This window comes from Cynara cardunculus (genome assembly GCF_001531365.2).
Source record: "Cynara cardunculus var. scolymus isolate 2C chromosome LG 1, CcrdV1, whole genome shotgun sequence".
In the NCBI taxonomy this organism is placed as follows: domain Eukaryota; kingdom Viridiplantae; phylum Streptophyta; class Magnoliopsida; order Asterales; family Asteraceae; genus Cynara; species Cynara cardunculus.
Genome location: NC_037528.1, coordinates 3,815,187 through 3,835,011, shown reverse-complemented (window position 1 = coordinate 3,835,011; position 19,825 = coordinate 3,815,187). Strand labels below are relative to the sequence as shown.

The following is a 19,825-nucleotide window of genomic DNA, read 5'->3' as shown; positions in this document are numbered from 1 at the left end:
TTAAAATCATATGAAGTGGTATTTGCAAATAATAATAGAAAATGATGAAATAATTAGGTGGTGATGAAGCATGGGAATCTTGTATGTTATGGGAATGGGAATGGGGGAGTAAAACATGGGACGACACCAAGGAAGGAGAGACACAACACAATGTCGTCAAAGTGGTGTGGGGATGTACCCCCGACACCTTTTATGTTGTTATTATATAAATAAAAGAGGGTTTTAATAAATCACATAAAGGAAAGGATGATGGTGTAGGTTATAGAAAAGGTGATGAGGAACAACATAAGATAGGGAGGGCATTTAATAACTGCTTAATTAATGTGTCGTTCCCATGATTGTTGCAGGTGGATGGGAAATGTAAACAAATGGCAAAAACCAAACCCAAACTACACAAATTTGCATGTGCCTCCATCACCTAATTTAACAAACAAAATAATGATTTATTTGTACCTTTCCACATTATTGCACCATCTTTATGGATCCACATGTGCATTTTAACTCCTACATTCACCCCTTACTTATTTATTAAACCATAAATTAAAAACTATTTGATAACATAATTTTGATGTTATAAAATGGTATGTTGGGATAAATTAAAAAATCCAACATGTAAGTTATGATTATATGTTTATTACGCATTTATCTTGTTTTAAAACCAATCAAATTTTTGTAAATCTAAAACTTAATCATTGAGTAATGAGTCACTGCTACAGTATGCAATTGGCAGCTCCGTTGAACAACAATCATATATATAAAGATGGGTGGTCGTCTTTAATTTACCCGTCTTAAATTAAAGGGGTGTGTGGGGGAACCCTATGTAGCTAATAAAAAAGGACATATAATAGGATTATTAGTAGACTGCTTTTAACTTTGGATTAGGTTAAATGCGTCCATATACGTTAATTTCCTTCTTATCTACATATGATTGATTTGATTTTAATTTACATTAGGATGCATATATCATCACTCTTGACTTTTGGACCATGTCTAATATCATATTTACACTTTCATTAAAAGATTATTTCATTGGTTAATTTCGATATTTATGTTATATTTTATTTTTTTAAATATTTAAATTAATATGTTTCATATTACATATATAAGGATTAAATTTAAACTTTTAATAACTAAAAAAAGAAAAGAAAAATAATAATAATATGAGTAAATTGATGAAGGGGATTGAGATGCAACCACCAAAACCAAAAGGTGGTTCGTATATGATATGATATGGTTCAACCATCATCATCATCATCACTCACATGCATCAGGCCCTCTATTTGTAACACCTATCATATATGTATCAACCACATTCTCATTGCATAAAATTATATATCTCTTTTTTAAAACAAATATTGAATGTCGTATCCATACATATGTGACCCGACCCGATCCATCATGGTGTATTTATTGGTTGTACAAATGTAGAGGGTTGTATAATAACCTATATATATATATTAATTTTGTTTTTGAATTTTAAAAAACATAACGTTTGACTTTTAGAAAAGAAAAAAAAAAGAGTAAATTTAAAAAAAAAAATTGGTATTATCTGAGGGAAACAGGAGAAAGGGAAAGGCTCAAAGACAGGCCCCACTTGTTGTGATATCTCCTCCACCCAAACATTTGCAATTCGATTACGATTCTTGATTTCTGGCGGGAAAAGGAAACATATCATATTTCATTTTGGAGCCCAAATAAATCACATCAGTTTTTAAAATACCTACAACTTATTTAATTGGTAATACATAGTTTTAATCAATTATTTAATTACTAAAAATTAAATAACAACATGAAGATACCTAATTTTATATTCTGAAAAAATTATAATCAATGCCTAATTCCAATTAGGTTGTTTATTTAATTTTGAAAAACCTAAAAATATAATAAAATCAGAAGCACACATATTTAATATTAATTTATGATAAAGAAAACTGTAAAATATTTGTTTGTATTTAATTAATAAAATGGAGCAGCTGGCAGTGGCAGTGGCAGTGGCAGCCATGAAAACCAAAAATATCTTGATCTTGAAGTTAACCAAATCATATCCATCCATTTATCCATGATAACAATTTTTTTTTTAGCAAAATTCAAATGAAAAGTGCGACCATTTTACCGCTATTTTTACTCGATTCGAAACTCCATCCTTCTCCATTCAAATTTATGACTCCATCCACTTTTTCTTTTTAATTAAATTCCAGATTAAAAGGTTGTTGTCAACTTTTTCTAATAAAAATAAAAATATTGAAATATAATTATTAGATGATGATTTAAATTTATAATTGTTTATCACATGCTTATCACGTAAACGTCTCTCGGTAATAGTCACTGAACTCATTTACTGGTAACGTTTTCGTCATCAAATGTCTTTTATCAGGTAAGCTTTTACCATGTAAAAATATCATATTTTATCATGTTCACTCGCTAATACAAATAATATCTAGTAAACGCTTGCTTGGGAGACATTTGGTGAACAAATATTATGTTAAAAAAATGTGTAAAGTTGTTTCTAATTAAACTTGTTATTAAAAATCGTTTTAAATAAGTACTTAACAGGAAAAAAAACCCAAGTATTTATTAGATGGATTCTATGCAGAGGTTTAAAAAAGGTGTGTTTGTATTATTTTGGCGGGAATAAAATAAATCGAATTGAAACATAGAAGTTGAGGTCCGTTCAACCATTAATTAATGTTGTTTGTACGATTTCTTTTATTTTTGGGATAGAAGCCAACCGTTTAAACCGGTTGTGCCGTCACCAATTTGGTGTTAAAATTACCACACACTTTCAACTTCGTACATGTCGTGCTCTATACTTTTCCTTTATTTTGGTTTTTATATGCATCTCTAACGGTTACGTTAAAATAGAAAAATTACAACTTTATCATATATTTTTTTACTCCATCAACTATTTTATCTTGTATTTTAAAATAGAGAGATGATAGACATCTTTAAATTTAGAGAAATATCTAAATATTAACTTGGAGGTGGAAACATCGTTAACATTTTACTATAAAAATCACATAAAACGAAGTAAATATTCAAGTTATTGTACAAAAACTCAAAGAGAGATTAATTAAAATAGTCATTTTTAGACTTTCGTTTCAATTTTTAGATATTTCCATCACAATATTTTAAAAATGTCACTACCTTTGTAAGTGGCAACTTCTCAACTTACGGATGGTCAAAGTGTAAAAAAAGAATAAGTTTTTGAATCATGTCAACAAGTGCAAGGATCAAATCTATAAATTAGTCCCAAATATATCTGATTTAGAGATTATCTACACTTGGTTCAAAAACTTTTTTTTTACACTTTGACCCCTTTGTAAATTGAGAAGTTGTCATTTGCATATGTGATATTTTTTAAATATCACGAGAGAAATGGGTAAGAGATGAAATCAAAGTCTGAAAATAATTATTTTTATCAATTTCCCATAATCAAAATATATTAACGTAGGGACGGACCCAATTCAGAGCATATGGTGGCTTATGCCACCGTATCGTTCATCCGTCGCAATGTAAAAAAAAATTAGGGTCATGAAAATTGTCGCCATATTAATTTGTTGTGTCACCGTATATATTTTGAAACTACAATAAAAATAAGTTTTATTTAGTAGAATTAGTTTGCAAGGTTTTGCCTCCACTGCGGACCCGAATTCAAATCATGTTAATGTTATTTTCTTAGTCGTGCCACCGTTTGAATCCATCACCGTGTTGATGGCTTATAAGAATCATTATGTGTCAACACTTGTATTATAAAGACATACTACGTGAAGAATTGTCGAAACAAAAGCTACGTAGTACGAAGCCGAATTGTACGGGTATCAATAACACATGATCACCAAAATCTAAGTTGATGATGGATTATATTCGTATATGTATAACATGATGAGAATAGTGGTTATGATGAACTCCTTTTTTTCATCACATATGTTAGTCGAAGCAAGTGTAAAGTTTAAGCAACTTCCACTTACATGATTAAATACACATTAATTATATATAGGAAATGGTTCAAACGAGAAGTTTTGTAATTTAGGAAAACACGAGAAGAACCTATTAACCTCATATTGTAATAACAATAAAAATTAAAAACAATTAAAAAAAATTAAGAGGGAAAAGGGTAATACTGGAATTCAGAGTGATAAAATATAAAAAACACGATCACAATAAACCCGATAATCTGGGATAATATAATGGACTATTATAGTTATTCGTTTATTTCAACACGATTTGGTGTGATTTTGGTGTTATATGGGTGTAATAATCATGTGATTATCACACAATTATCACAATGATTCCGCTCGGCTAAAGTTAACTTAGAAAATCGACTACATGATTTGGTGTGATAATCAACTCATCAAGGATTACAGTAACATGCAATTTCAAATTGGGATGTTTATCATATGTGATAAACATCAAAATTCTCAATTTCAAAACTACTCTAACATTAAACTCAAATCAACATGTACCAATAACTATAAATCGACTAAATATGTCGGACATTCACAATTCCATGTACCTTTTATCATATGTGATAAAAAGTCCATATCATTATAGTCCTGACGATAAAAAACTATGAAATATTATTGTTGTCACACTATTATCGAACTTTCATCATCATTAACAAAACTATTTTCAAATAATTTTAAATTTGGATGTTTATCACATGTGATAAACATCAAAATTTTCAATTACTAACCTATGACATTGAAATCCTGCATTCTAGGTTGAAAAAAATTTGGATGCTATGAACCGATAGGAAGAAAATGATAGCAGAAAGTAAGAAGGAAGAAAGTGATACAGTGAACGTGATCAATCTCAACCAACTTGAACGTGATCAATCCCAACCAAAAAAATGGGACAATTCTAATTAATTAAAATTATAAAAAATACCTAATTACATTACTGCCCTTATTGACTTATTTGTATTTTATATAATTTAAATTATTGATTAAAAAGTTTGAGGTTATTAGTTTGTTCTCACATTCTCGTAAATCACAGGGGTTATCGCTTGAACCTCCACATATATATATATATATATATATATATATATATGGGTCCATTCAAGGGAGAACTGACTACTTTGTGGTAACCGTGAGATCCAATCTCAACCACAAATCAATAGATAATTAAAGAATTTATAATTTTGGTAATTTTGAATTAAAATGTTAATGCAAGAACATTTTAGGTATTTTTTCTCCTCTCTCCGTCCCCCGTCTTTCGGCCTCCGGCCACCGTTCTCGGGTGATACTATTGTGATACTTAAAAATATCGACTTTGTTAAACAAAATACACATTGTGATACCCAAGCACATATAAAATGCATTGTGATACCACTGTGTTACATCTCTGATCGACCACATAAACGACCTCAGTGTGATACCCAAGTACATATAAGATGCATTGTGATACCACTGTGGTATCACCGGATGATGGGGACGGAGAGAGAAGAGAAGAGATAAAATACCTAAAATGTCATTGCATTAAAATTTTAATTGAAAATTACCAAAATTATAAATTTCCTAATTTATCTATTGATTTGTGGTTGAGATTGGATCGTACGATTACCATAAACTAATTATTTCTCATTTGATTAGGTCCCTACATGTATATATATATATATATATATATATAGAGAGAGAGAGAGAGAGAGAGAGAGAGTTTGGTTCAAATACTAACCAAGATTTTTGTGTTAACTTTGTTAACCAATCTTGGCCATTGATTCTTACAATAAAGAATTGTGATTAATTATGATAAAAAATTAATTTTTTAAATTTACAATTTCAAAGAACATATGTGAACAAAGGGGAAAAGAGTATTTAGGTAATTTTCTTTTTTATGTAACTCCCATATCATTAATTGGGAGTTACAAAATCAAAAAATCTCATTATTTTTATTAATTTATTTTTGTTAATGTAAGAACCATATGAACACACACACACACACACACACACACACACACACATATATATATATATATAAACCATTGTGTCAAATACGAACAAAAATTGACATATATATATGAACTTGGACTGTATAATATTTATGAACACAATATGAATATAATAAGAATAGTTGTTACACGAAAGTAAATAAATAAAAAAACATGTATGAACACAATATGAACAGTTTGTGAACAATAGTTCATTCATTATGAACACATTCAGGAGCAAGTCAATGTTGAGATTTGCAGCTAGTGTACATATGAACACAATATGAACAGTTTGTGAACAATAGTTCRTTCATTATGAACACATTCAGGAGCAAGACAATGTTGAGATATGCAGCTAGTGTACATATGAACACAATATGATCAGCTTGTGAACAATAGTTCCTTCATTATGAACACATTCAGGAGCAAGACAATGTTGAGATATGCAGCTAGTGTACATATGAACACAATATGAACACTTGTGAACAATTCTTTAACAATTACATATGAATTCGAATTTCGATTGTAGTCGTAGACAATTTTAACCTTTTCATTCTCATTGTTGTCGATCTGTTTTCCAATAGGTCTATCTATATTAGTCGGACGATATCGAAATCTTTACAATCGGAAATTCTTTAACAATTACAAAATCAATATAATTATGGATAGAATAAATCGAAATTACAAAACATGAAATCGTATAAAAAAGAATATCAATATTACATAATCATCAATTATTAAGATTTTTAGATTTGTAACTCCCAATTAATGATTTGGGAGTTACATAAATGACAAATTACTTAATTACCTTTGTCATTAATATATGAGTTATATGTGAACCTAAAAAAAAGATGGAATATGATTGGTTGAGCTTGGTTAACAAAAGTTAACACAAAAAACTTGGTTAGTATTTGAACCAATATATATATATATATATATATATATATATATGTATATATATCATGTGTTGGCTTAGCATATATATTATCACTTGGAAGCCAAGCAATAAGACCCTACATAGAAATGGACTACTTTCCTTTTCATAAAGAAAGCTAATGAGTAGATGGTTTAGCAGCAAGTAAGGAAAGATAAAGATGGTTAGCACTTAGCCCAACCAAGTCAAAGTACAAGCTTGCATAGCAATGTCAATTGAGCCTATATCAAACCAAAAATAAACCAACTCCATAAACCTCATACACAAGTTTTAGTTTAAGAAGCGGTAAGATGTATATGAATATTCACTCTATCCCAATAACTAAAGACGGATTTCTTTTGTCGCGAAAACTATCAATTAAGCAAATTTGGAGTTTTACAATTCTCACGTTTTTTTCAGCAAAAACCGATTGTTATAATAGCAAGATCGAGGCTTGTATATGTGGTCGAGTGACAATGAATTCAATTGTATGACTTTTAGGAAGTCCAAATTCGATCAAAATGTAATAGCCATTATAAAGAGATAATCAACAACCAAGATGTTTCGTTTGAGGAAACTAGCTACTGCAAAGGATCTGAAAATTCCACAAAACACACATACTGGATGGGTACAAAAAAGCGCACAAACCATATGGGTAATAAAAAAACGCATAGACCACATGGGTAACCAAAAAAGCGCACAGACCAAGGACGAAACAAATATAAATCATAGAAACACATTGCTTCTACAAACAGACTGTAAATCACATACCAGAATTAGGAGGGGAGATCGACATACAGGGACGAGCCATAGGGACTAACCACAAGGATGAATTAGAAATCAGGAGATAAGATTGACATACATTGGAGATTGATCTCCTTGAGAGATCGATTTGGAGATCGAGAGGCTTGAGAGGTCGACTTGAGAGAATTGGATGTGTGGATGCATTAGTATCGAACAAATAAGGGGTATTAACGGGTTTAGTTTATCACTTCTTTTTTCCTATATGGTTTAAGAGATAAGAAGTTCGAAAAAAAAAACAGTTTGAATTTAAAAATGTATGTGATAACAGGTGGTTAAGAAGCAAATTGTAAAAAACAAACAAACAGAGCCTTCGTATGTAATCACAATACACAGAATTGTACAAATAACAGAGTAAGATAGAATAGCTCAAGAGTGGCGTTTTGTGACCGAGATCGGTGTCAATTTACGAAACTTTTTATTTATTTATTTACATGGACATGAGTATGCCTTGAGGACATATGTTGTTTATGGTAAGAGGTCAATTAACAAACATTAATCGACAAGTTGTTTATTTATAAGACTTATCATTCTTATTTGTCTTATCAGATAATATTTTCAGTCATCAAAATAAATTATAATAAATATCTTTTATCTTATAAGGGGTAAACTCCCGTTGGATATTCTTGGTCCGCATGAGTTAACAAGCCACTTAAATAATTAAAAAAACACAAATTTGAATTTACAAAAAATTTAAAACCCTCAAGACTCAAATAAATAAATGATATATTAATAAAATAAAATAGAAAATTTGAAGGTCGGAAAAACCCTGGAATCCTTGGTGGAAAGCAAATTTGTCTCTTGAACATTCCCTCCACTCTCTTTAATCACTCTCCCTTCTTCCATTATTATATCTTCTCCATCCCTCCCTTCCTCCTTTCCATTCCCCAAATGTCTGACACTCTCGCCGACCTTGCTTCTTGGCTTCCGTCGGAGTTTCTCACCCACGATCCCATGGCCATCGACACCAAACCCCCCCTCCCTTTCCCTTCCGATTTCCCCTACGAGTTTGCCTCCTCCTCTTCTAATGAGTCTGAGAGCGATGACGATGACATCTCTGGCTTAACTCGCCGCTTCACTCGCTCCTTTTCCTTGCAGGAGCGCCTCAAAATTCCTTACCCTCTTCAGGTATGTACTCTTACTTTTCTAATCGTAACCAGTGCTAACTTTCTAATTTGGGTGTATAATTTCTTTTTTTTATTTTATAATTTGGGTGTTTTTTTTGTTTGATTAGAAGAAAAGGGTTTTCTCCGGTTCGCCGGAAGCGACTTTGAGCTGGGCTGTTTCTGGGCCTACTCATGTTCGTTCATCTCCGACAACGCCGTTTGTTCACGCCGAGGAGGACGCCTGGGATCTAATTTACGCTGCGGCTGGCCAAGTCGCTAGGATGAAGATGAGGATGAACAACGTCAACGACGACGTATTTGCTAACAGAGGTCTACTCGTATCCCCGCGTCCTCTTGCCGTTGGACCTCCTTTCTCTCACCATCACCCTAACTGTACCATATGGAGGAGTGGAAGCCAAGAGTTTATCAAGCAACAACATTTTCGTTACAGAGTTACCGGAGCCGCAAACTACGGCGGCGGCGGTCGATGTGGAGGTGGGCAGCCGATGGGTTTTCGTCAATCTGCATGGCCTCCCCTCCCAGTTGAAAACCATCGGCGTCAACAACCCTCCACTGGGTTCATCGCCAAACCTGTTCTCGGCGGATCTGGTGGCGGTTGTGGCCGTGAGACCACCGTTTTAAAAAGGGAGTGTGCCGGTACCGGCGTGTTTTTACCCCGGAGATACTCTAACGATCCACCTGAATCGAAGAAAAAACCAGGTATTAGTTCTTATCTTGCTGCGATTTCCCACATTGCTAAGTCTATTTTGTTTATTTATTCTTAAACAAATAGCGAGTGAAACAAAATTTTCTTTTTCAAAATTCGAATCTAGATGCCGATGATGTTCATTTGGCCCTGTTTCTGTCCTTTTGCGCTTAATTTAAAATCCATAATCATTTCATATAATCCAACTTTGCCTTTAGACTGCTTTAATCCATACCTTTAATTTGACTTTATTGCTGGTAATGATGATTATCTTGATTTATTAATATTTAAACAGCATGTTCGCCTGCTCATATGCCAGCCAGAGTAGCTCAGTCGTTGAACAAAAGCATGGAGCCCATTATTCCACAGATCCATCTGAACACCCATGGCCGTGGTTATACCCAGTCTGACAACGGTAGTTGCTAATTTATAGTTGAAGTTCAATTAATTACTTTATTAGCCCACCTGTATTGTATATAGCAATAGCATTGACATGTTAAAGTATTCCATTCATTCCAGGAAGTGCAATGGTAGGGCGGAGGAGCGGGGGCGGCGAAAGCGCAGAAGTGGTGCTTCCTCAAGAATGGACATATTGAGTCCAAGTTTGGTGATGGTGATGGTGATGGTGATGGTGAAAAGGGTAGATAGAATAGGAATTTGAAAAAGTATAGAAGAAGGGGGTAATGGGATCCAAGGTTTTTGTTTTGGTGTTTGAAGGGTAGTAAAAGAATAAGAAGGAAGAGTAGGTGTTTTTGGGTGAAAAGGGAAAGTAAAGAAAAGAAGGGAATTTTGGGGTGTGGGAAAACTTGTCTCTTTTATTCAAAATTTAATAATAAAAGAGAAAGCATAGTTTGGTTTTGAATGTTGAAGGCTTGCTCTTTTTTTTTTTTTTAATTTATTATTTTATAGCTTGGAATATTATCTAAATGTGTAATTATATATCAATAATATTTTAAAATAAGTTGATAGCTTGTAGTTGTAGTTGTATTTGTGTTTAAGTTTGGTTTTAGCTTATCTCCAAAGGTCAAAGCTATCAGGAGGTTCTAGGTTTTCAAGAAGGAATAAAAATCTTCTTGTGGTCACGTATGTTCAAATGCGGTGACTTCGGGCTATCTGCAAAAAAGGTGGTTGCCTTGGGATTAGTCGACTCGTATAGCAGGTTGGATGCGAAACATATGGTATATAGATTTGTTTTTGTCGTTTATTACTTTGAATTTTTAGCCAAGAGAAACAAATGAAACGGAAAGAAATTGGATGAGACTCGAAAACGGTAGAGTAACTTCTTAAAATACTAAAAAGGAGAAAGTAAATGGCAATTGTAATTTCTTTTCTATAAACAAATGTATAAACAGTCGTTTAGTAGAAAAAACATCTGGGTTTTCGCACACAAGTACAAACCCAAATGCAAAACATCTTAGGGGTGTTTGGTTCATGAAATTTTGTGGAATTGAAAGGAACTGAAATGTTTAAATCTTTGACCAAATTTTAAATACCATGTTTGATTCACAGAATAGATGTAGATGAATCCTTTCAATTTCAACAAATTTCTTAAGTCACCGATTTCACAATTCCATCGCATATACCATGGATTTCAAATTCCAATCCGACAAATTCCTTATCCCTCATTCAAATTCGTCGATGTTGTATCTCGATTTGCTCTGCTCTATTATGCTCGATTTCCTTTGCTCGATCTCGTTTAAAACTAGGAATGACAACGGGTCAAGTTCGGGCCGATTATTGGTATCACCGTTCTCGAAACCGATAACTAAAACCGTCTCCATGACCGCCCCGATCCCCGTTGGGGAACCCATTAAGGTAAATATCCTTTTTTTCCCCGTTCACCGTTGGTTATAACCGAACCCAAAACGGATTTAGAAAAATTACAATATGTTAATTTTCACAACTAAAAGTAAATTACAATTTAAAAAAAAAAAGCAAGTTTAATTGTCTCAAACATAATCGAACCAATTACTAACAAAGTATTAGATTACAATATAAATCTAAACATAACTTCAAACATTATACAAGTAAAATCACGATTTCACAATTAGACAAATAAACTAGACTTTTTCGTGAGCCTTATTTGGGTTGTTGAAGTAAATTGGATAAAAGTTAAAAAAAAAAATTAATGTTACTATTTTCTTTAATGATATTATATATATATATAAATTAAAATAAATATATATACGCATAGCAGGTCGGGCCAGGCCAATAATCACCGTCCCTGCTAAAATCCCCGAAATTGTCCCCGATCCCCGCCCCGTCTCAGATAAAATGTCCCCAAACCCGAACATGGTCCTAAAGTTTTGGTTTTCGGTTTTCACCATCGGTTTCAGGTTTTTTTGCCATCCCTATTCAAAACTGCTTGATCTTATTCACTCTGCTCGATCAGGTATGCTCAACCTCTCTCTCTCTCTCTCTCTCTCTCTCTCTCTCACGTTCTTTCCATCCTAAAAAGGATTTTCTCGAAATGCCATCTATGTAATTTTCTCGTTAAATTCCGTGAACGAAAGAAAAAAATTCCAACTCCGTTAAGAATTTCATTCCAATTCCATCCAACCAAACGCAATCAAAAAACATGGTCAAATTCCATCAAATTCCCTCAAAGTCAAATTCATTTGATGAATTCCATTCTACGAATCAAACGCTCCCTTAGTATCCTTGAATGTGGATGAAAGTTGGAGACGTCTACGACCAAGTTAAATATAGAAACACGTGGTTGATGCTATACATGCTTTAAGGAATGATGTTTCTAAGTTTGGAAATATTATCTCGTATTTTGCTCCTTCAACAAGACTATTACTCTATCATAGAAATCCCGTTTCTCTTCTTGTCTCAGAATTTACTATGACATGTTTAGTTTTCTTGCTTCTAGTTGCCCGATTAGGGCTCGTTAATATATTTTTGGCTTCAAAAAAATAAAATAAAAAATTAATTATTTATGAACTTGATGGGCTTGGGTGCTGGATTATTCCTTTATGGGCGATTTATCAAGTTGGAAAGCTAAAAATGTTGGGCCCATCCAGAGAAATGCCCAAATTGAGCCGAAGTTGGTGTACGAGTACTACTCTCGAATATTATCCTATCTTAAAGTCAAATGTCAACAGTACAACAACGAAGTATCATGAAAACCTGATACAATAGATAAATTTAAATTAAAAAATTATTTAATAATATAATAAATAATTTTTTTAAAATACAATATTTTAATAATAAATAATTTAAAAATATATTAATATAATAAAAAAACTAAAAATACAATACTCTAATAAAAAAAATATAAATTTTTTTTGATATTTCGTACATTTTACCCCAAATGATAACAACTAAAATCATAGTTTCGTTTAAACTATGTTAAATTAGTCAGCCGGCTATATCTGATGCCATATTTAATTACTTTTTTAGCTTCAAGAATTCAACCAACAAAACTCTAAACAACTCTTATGGAGAACCAAACAGAGAGCAGCGGTCGCCGGTGCCGGAGAATATTACTGTTTCCGTTGCCATTTCAAGGCCACATAAACCCCATGCTTCAGCTTGGAGATCTACTCTACTCCAAAGGCTTCTCCATCACCATCCTTCATACCAACTTCAACGCACCTGCAACATCCAATCACCCTCATTTCACCTTCAAATCCGTCCTCGATAACGACCCACAAGACCCACGCTTTTTGGAATTACCCTCACAAGGCATAGCTGCTGCTATGTCTCGTCTCAGATTCTTCAATCAATTTGGTGCAGATTCATTGCGCCTCGAATTGGAACTGTTGTTAGCTTCGTCGGAAAAAGACGGGCCAATATCGTGTTTGATCACCGATGCACTTTGCCACTTCACGCAATCTGTTGCTGATAGTCTCCATCTCCCACGCCTTGTTTTAAGGACAAGTAGCTTGTTCTGTCTTGTTATTTATGCTTCCATACCACTTCTTGATGATCGTGGTTACTTCAAACTTGGCGACACCCGTAAGTTAATTGTTTAATGCTCTCATAAATTTATCTAAATCATGATCAGATGCTCATTTTATTGTTTGATTTCATGGATTCTCAAGATTTGGAGGAACAAGTGGAAGAGTTTTCTCTACTCAAAGTGAAAGACATCTTAAAGATAGGTATCAAGAACAAGGAAGATTCCATGGTGATGTTAACAGCTATGCTGAAACAGACAAAAGCATCTTCAGGAATCATCTGGAACTCCTTTAAAGAACTCGAAGAACCTGAGCTCAAGACGGTTCTTCGTGACTTTCCGATACCAAGTTTCCTGGTACCATTCCCCAAGCATTTCCCAGCCTCCTCCAGCAGTTTACTAGAACAAGATCGAACCTTTTTTCCATGGTTGAACAACCAACCACTCAATTCTGTACTGTATGTTAGTTTTGGTAGCATGATTCAAGTGGACGAGAAAGATTTCCTGGAAATAGCTAATGGGTTGGTGGATAGCAAACAGTCGTTTTTATGGGCGGTTCGACCTGGATTCGTTAAGGGTTCGTCATGGCTCGAATTATTGCCTGATGGGTTCCTTGGTGAAAGAGGGCGAGTTGTGAAATGGGCTCCCCAGCAAGAAGTGCTAGCTCATGACGCAACAGGTGCATTTTGGACTCATAACGGATGGAACTCGACATTGGAGAGCATTTGCGAAGGTGTTCCTATGATTTGTTCGCCTATTTGGGGAGATCAACCACTGAATGCGAGATACGTGAGCGAAGCTTTGAGGGTTGGGGTGCATTTGGAGTATGGATGGCAAAGAGAAAAGATAGCAAATGCCATAAGAAGAGTCATGGTAGATGAAGACATTAGAGAAAGGGCAAGAGTCCTGAAAGAAAAGGTTGATGTTTCATTGACCAATTCCGGCTCTTCATACCAATCATTGGAGTCTCTAATCGATTATATTTCTTCCATATGATCACATATTTTATCCAGATCTATTTGGTTTTAAGAAAATATCAACCCTTTTGATCTGTTTTACACAGAATATTGTTACAGAAATCTCTAGTTTCTTATGTTTTTTTCTTGTCATTGTGATCTTGTTTCTTTCTGGCCGTTTGAACAATAGAGACGAATTAAAACATAACAAATAACGGGTTTACTTATGCTCGTTGCCGACCCTAGCTATAAATTTGTTATTTTTGTGCATTAACAAGAGGCTCAAGAACCAAATGAAAAGACAATAGAGTTAAGGCTATTTAAACAAATTCCATAAACACATCTGAGTTCAGGAAGCTAATTAATTCTCCATGGAGAACCAAGAAGAGAGAAGTAGCTGCCGGCGGCAAAGGGTGGTGCTTTTTCCGTTGCCATTTCAAGGCCACATAAACCCAATGCTTCAACTGGCAAATATACTTTACTCCAAAGGCTTCTCTATCACCATCCTTCACACCAACTTCAATTCTTTTTACACGTCAAACTACCCTCACTTTACCTTTCGACCCGTTCTTGATACAGATCCTAAAGACACCAATCTTTCCAAGTTAGCTTCCCAAGGGGTTGGTGATCTTCTGTCGGGAATCATGCTGTTGAATCAGTATGGTGCAGTCAGCTTTCGCCAAGAGTTGGATCAGATGTTAATTGCTTCAAAACATCAACATGAGCCTATTGTCTGTTTGATCACTGATGCACTTTGGCATTTCACTCAATCAGTGGCAGATAGTCTTAATCTTCCCAGAATTGTTCTAAGGACAAGTAGCTTGTTTTGTGTTCTTGTTTATGCTTCTATACCTGTTCTTGATGATCAAGGTTACTTTAACCAAGTAAACAGCGGTCCGTTCTCTTTCTTGATGAAATTATATGCTAAAATGGATTCTTGATTAATATTGTAATTATAACTTGATGATCAGTTTGGATTCTTTCTCTAGTTTTTGATGACGAGAGTGTTGATTTAGATCTGAAGAATATTATATCACCAATAGATGAAAGTAACTCCAAGAAAGCTGAAAGTAGAGAGTTGGTTCGGGGTAAGCAAATTCTTGATCTTTATCATCTTAATTGAAGAACATCTCAGCTTCAAGTTTGTTTATTTTTCTTGGAATCTAGATTTGGAGGAACGGGTATCAGACATTCCAGTTCTCAAAGTGAAAGACGTTTTGAAGATGAGAATCAAAGGCCAGGATGATCCTGCAGCAAAATTACTAGCTAACATGTTGAAACAAACAAAGGCATCTGCAGGAATCGTTTGGAACTCCTTCAAGGAACTTGAAGAATCCGAGCTTCTGAAGATCCATCAAGACTTCTCGATTCCTTCTTTCCTGATCGGCCCATTTCACAAATACTTCCCAGCCTCATCGAGCAGCCTGCTAGAGCCAGATAGAAGCTCCATAACATGGCTAGATCACCAAGCACCCAATTCTGTACTATATATAAGTTTCGGCAGTGCTGTTCAACTAGAAGAACAAGATTTATTGGAAGTAGCTCATGGTTTGGCCACTAGCAATCAGCCATTCTTGTGGGTGATGAGACCAGGGTTGGTCAAAGGTTCAGAATGGCTAGAACTGTTACCTAATGGGTTCCTAGATGAGGTGGGTGAAAGGGGTCATATTGTCAAATGGGCTCCTCAACAAGAAGTACTAGCCCATCAAGCAACCGGAGCGTTTTGGACTCACAACGGATGGAATTCAACGTTGGAAAGCATTTGCGAAGGCGTTCCTATGATATGTTCGCCATTTTGGGGCGATCAACCTTTAGATGCAAGATTCATGAGCGATGTTTTGAAGGTAGCAGTTTACTTGGAGAATGGGTGGAGGAGAGAGGAGATAACAAGTGCCATAAGAAGAGTACTGGTGGATGAAGAAAGGGAAGACATTAGAGAAAGGGCAAGGTGTCTGAAAGAAAAAGTAAATGTTAGCTTAATGAAGGGTGGTTCTTCATACGAGTCATTAGAATCTCTAGTTGGTTTCATCTCTTCGTTTTAATCAATATGGATCTTTTATATTACGTTAAAAAGAACTATCGATCGAAGAACTAATTTGGGATCGGATGTTCTTCATTTTGATACTTAAATCTCTAACTTTTTTGATTAGTCCGGATATCTAACCCGCTATGCGAGCCGACTAATCACAAGACGCTTTGCAGATAGCCCGGAGTCACCGCATTTGAAACTCCGTGGCCACAAGAGGATTTTTATTCCCCTTTGGATATGAAGCAAAAGACAAACTCGAACGTCTAGTTGGGTGATACCGTATATGTGGTCTGCATTAATTGAAAAAAACGACAACCATAATAAAATTAGAAGAAAACTACAAATGTGGACGGCATTTTAAATGATGGGCTTTTTGGGGAAAAAGATGATGCTTAAAAGATTATCTTGAATTTAAAGTTCTTGAACCTGGCTGAATATGGAGATCCATGGAAGAGCTCCCACTCTCCAGTGGACAGTACCGACGGCAACTCGCCGGAGAATTGCATTGTTCTCCATGCCTTTCCAGGGTCATATCAATCCGATGCTTCAGTTGGCAAATATTCTTCACAGCCAAGGTTTTAAAATAACAATGATACACACTGAATACAACTCTCCAAATCATTCAAACTATCCTCACTTCACCTTCAAATCCATCTCCGACAACTTCTCGGAGATCATAAACCAGTTGCCAAAGAAAGACCCCAGCTTTTACATTAAGTACCTTAATAGCAGCTGTGTAGATCCGTTTAGGAATTGTCTGGCTGGATTGTTGTTGGAAGAACCGATTGCTTGTTTGATCGCTGATGCTGGATTCTATTTCACTCAGGCGGTGGCCGACGAACTGAAGATCCCTCGAGTGGTGCTCCGGACAAGCAGTCTTGGTTGCGTCGTAGCTTACGGCGTTTTGCCCATTTTATCGGAAAAGGGTTACTTCAATCCTCCTAAAGAAGGTACGTTTGTTATATCATATCCTTTTTGAGATTAATAATGTTATTCATCAAATTTGGTGAATTGGTAACGTTTACCAAATGCTTACCTGGATAAGTGTTTACCAATTCACTTTACTTTACCGAATGAATATGACAAGGACTAAAAATCTTACCTGGTGAGAGCGAAGACAAGAATCGAGAGTCTTACCCGGTAAGTGAGAACGAGGACTTTTGCCATGATTAGCGCTTATTGGGAGAAATTGTTGCATACGATGCGTTTTAGTGAATAAAATTTTACTTGGTAAGTAAACGATAGTGTTGAATTTTACCGGTAAGTGCTTACTGGATAAGTGTTTAGGTAAACGACCCTTAGTTTCAGAAAATTAATGGTGAAACATATGGGTCCTCCACCCACGCAAATCAGTCTATAACATTAAAACTCGTATAAATTCTTTACATTTGTTTTTATACTCAGATTACGAAACATCAGTGCCAGAACATCCACTTTTGAAATTTAAAGATATCGTAAAGATCTCAATCAACCCACAAGGTATGTCAGAATTCGTGACCAACATGCATAATCAAATGAAGGCATCATCAGGGATAATTTGGAACACGTTCAAAGAACTCGAAGAATCTGCACTAGAAACTATTCACCAAGATTTTCCAATTCCGAACTTCACTATAGGCCCATTCCACAAGTACTTCTCTGCGTCCTCGAGTAGCTTGATTGAACAAGACCGGACCATTATCTCATGGCTAGACACCCAAGCACCCAAGTCTGTGATATATGTAAGTTTTGGGAGTGTAGCACGCATAACTGAGTTAGAATTTCAAGAAGTGGCCCATGGGTTGGCTAATACTGGTTTACCATTCTTGTGGGTGGTTCGACCAGGGGTTGTTTCTGGTTCAGAATGGCTTGAGTTGTTGCCTGAAAAGTTCCTAGAGAGAGTGGGTGATAAAGGACGTGTAGTGAAATGGTCTCCCCAACAAGAAGTGCTTGCTCATCCCGCAACAGGATGTTTTTGGACTCATAGTGGATGGAATTCAACATTGGAAAGCATATGTGAAGGAGTTCCTATGGTTTGTTCTCCTTGTTTTGTCGACCAACCAATAATTGCAAGATATGTGTGTGACGTTTGGAAGATTGGCGTTTTGTTGAAGGATGACTTTGAAAGGTTAGGGATTGAGATGACAATCAAAAGAGTAATGATGGATGACGAAGGAGAAGAAATACAAAAGAGAATACATTGTCTAAAAGAGAAGGTAAACCTCTCTCTTGTAGAAGGTGGTTCTTCTTATCGGTCGTTACAAAGTTTGGTTGATTATATTTTATCATTCTAACCTTAAGAAATCACTTGTAATTTGTATGGATGGATCTGGAGCAAAAAGCTTCCTTAGATCTTGAAATCCCGTTATTGACCTTGGCTCATGTTTATCTAAGAATTAAATTAGAATAAAACTTTGGGGAAATTGTAAGATTATGGTTGAGTCATGAGATTTAATTTTGTGTATCACATGTGATTGTCTATAGTAAGAGGGTGTTCTCATTTGAACCCTATACATATATAAACGATCTTAATTAAAGTGATAGTGATGATGGTTAGGAAGACATGTTTGACGTAGCTATAATTTCCTCTCCTTCATCTGCTATCATTTGTTTGGCGGCCAAATGTGGTATTTCAAACAATCACATCCAACTTTTCGTTTCTAGATCAATCATTCCAGGGGAAGAATTTAAATTGTGAATCCATGGTTGAAGATGAGGGTTCAAAATATATGATGATGGTTACATATACGAGAAAATAATGATTTTTTATATATCGATCATTTTTTTAATATATTTTCATGTATGAAAAAGTGATGAATTTTTCGTACATGGATCATTTTTGTATATGGTTTCATATATAAAAAAGTTATGAATTTTTGTATAAGAATCATTGTTGTACATGGATTTTTCATATATGGATCATTTTGTTGCTTTCATATATGAAAAAAATGATGAATTTCTCCATATACGGTTTCAAGATCTTTTTGTAAATTTTTTCAAAAAACTAAGATTTAAAATCATGGTTTATTTGATATATGAGGAAGTAATAGTTTTTTTTTAAAAGATAAATATGATTTTATTTGATATTATATAAGATATTTAAGGAAGTTAATTATTCCAAAATATACAAACTTTGTGAAAAGAGCCAGACACTCTTGGTTCTAACGGTCATAACCTTCGGAAGAGTTGTAATTAAAGATGCCTCTCTTTATATATATATATATACACCTGCACCTCACATCTCGGCACAGTGGAACGTGTAACCCGCATGCTGTTCCATTCAACTACATTTGTTCCTGTAATCCATAGCCTAACAGAACGCAGCAGCGAGGGACAACCCGCCCATATAGCCAGCGGGGAGGATGGCACTACTGGCAAAGACCGTCTGGCGAAAACGCCGCAGGCGCGAAGCGTGGTAGGCCTGCGCYGGAGGAGCATAGGGAGGAAAGGGAGCCCGGACGGTGGAAGAGCCAGGGGAGGCCGGGTCATTTGACGGAAATGGAAG

The 19,825-nt window shown here is 34.9% G+C and overlaps 4 protein-coding genes across 4 annotated transcripts; all 4 read left to right on the top strand.

Annotated features, from left to right (window-relative positions):
- The first annotated feature begins 8,537 nt into the window (after nucleotides 1-8,537).
- On the top strand, nucleotides 8,538-10,314 carry LOC112529870. The gene is made up of 4 exons (XM_025141296.1): nucleotides 8,538-8,768; nucleotides 8,875-9,466; nucleotides 9,748-9,867; nucleotides 9,972-10,314. Exons 1-4 carry the CDS (start codon nucleotides 8,595-8,597, stop codon nucleotides 10,046-10,048), a joined length of 963 nt encoding a protein of 320 aa, XP_024997064.1. The 5' UTR covers nucleotides 8,538-8,594; the 3' UTR covers nucleotides 10,049-10,314.
- A 2,575-nt stretch (nucleotides 10,315-12,889) lies between these two features.
- On the top strand, nucleotides 12,890-14,418 carry LOC112515540 (UDP-glycosyltransferase 76G1-like). The gene is made up of 2 exons (XM_025122419.1): nucleotides 12,890-13,415; nucleotides 13,502-14,418. The coding sequence occupies exons 1-2, from the start codon at nucleotides 12,896-12,898 to the stop codon at nucleotides 14,350-14,352; spliced, it is 1,371 nt and encodes a 456-aa protein (XP_024978187.1). The 5' UTR covers nucleotides 12,890-12,895; the 3' UTR covers nucleotides 14,353-14,418.
- A 265-nt stretch (nucleotides 14,419-14,683) lies between these two features.
- On the top strand, nucleotides 14,684-16,379 carry LOC112527183 (UDP-glycosyltransferase 76G1-like). The gene is made up of 2 exons (XM_025137648.1): nucleotides 14,684-15,206; nucleotides 15,480-16,379. Exons 1-2 carry the CDS (start codon nucleotides 14,684-14,686, stop codon nucleotides 16,352-16,354), a joined length of 1,398 nt encoding a protein of 465 aa, XP_024993416.1. The 3' UTR covers nucleotides 16,355-16,379.
- A 337-nt stretch (nucleotides 16,380-16,716) lies between these two features.
- Nucleotides 16,717-18,770, top strand: LOC112527887 (UDP-glycosyltransferase 76B1-like). Its single transcript, XM_025138734.1, has 2 exons — nucleotides 16,717-17,291; nucleotides 17,746-18,770. Exons 1-2 carry the CDS (start codon nucleotides 16,778-16,780, stop codon nucleotides 18,612-18,614), a joined length of 1,383 nt encoding a protein of 460 aa, XP_024994502.1. The 5' UTR covers nucleotides 16,717-16,777; the 3' UTR covers nucleotides 18,615-18,770.
- The last annotated feature ends 1,055 nt before the right edge of the window (nucleotides 18,771-19,825 follow it).

Excerpts from the sequence above, each read along its gene's own strand:
- LOC112527183 (XM_025137648.1), top strand. The coding sequence starts at position 14,684 with ATGGAGAACCAAGAAGAGAGAAGTAGCTGCCGGCGGCAAAGGGTGGTG. Across the intron at positions 15,207-15,479 it reads CTTTAACCAAGTAAACAGCG|ATTTGGAGGAACGGGTATCA; the intron begins GTCCGTTCTCTT and ends CTTGGAATCTAG.
- LOC112529870 (XM_025141296.1), top strand. The coding sequence starts at position 8,595 with ATGGCCATCGACACCAAACCCCCCCTCCCTTTCCCTTCCGATTTCCCC. Across the intron at positions 9,467-9,747 it reads TGAATCGAAGAAAAAACCAG|CATGTTCGCCTGCTCATATG; the intron begins GTATTAGTTCTT and ends ATATTTAAACAG. Across the intron at positions 9,868-9,971 it reads TTATACCCAGTCTGACAACG|GAAGTGCAATGGTAGGGCGG; the intron begins GTAGTTGCTAAT and ends CATTCATTCCAG.
- LOC112527887 (XM_025138734.1), top strand. The coding sequence starts at position 16,778 with ATGGAGATCCATGGAAGAGCTCCCACTCTCCAGTGGACAGTACCGACG. Across the intron at positions 17,292-17,745 it reads CTTCAATCCTCCTAAAGAAG|ATTACGAAACATCAGTGCCA; the intron begins GTACGTTTGTTA and ends TTTTATACTCAG.
- LOC112515540 (XM_025122419.1), top strand. The coding sequence starts at position 12,896 with ATGGAGAACCAAACAGAGAGCAGCGGTCGCCGGTGCCGGAGAATATTA. Across the intron at positions 13,416-13,501 it reads CTTCAAACTTGGCGACACCC|ATTTGGAGGAACAAGTGGAA; the intron begins GTAAGTTAATTG and ends TGGATTCTCAAG.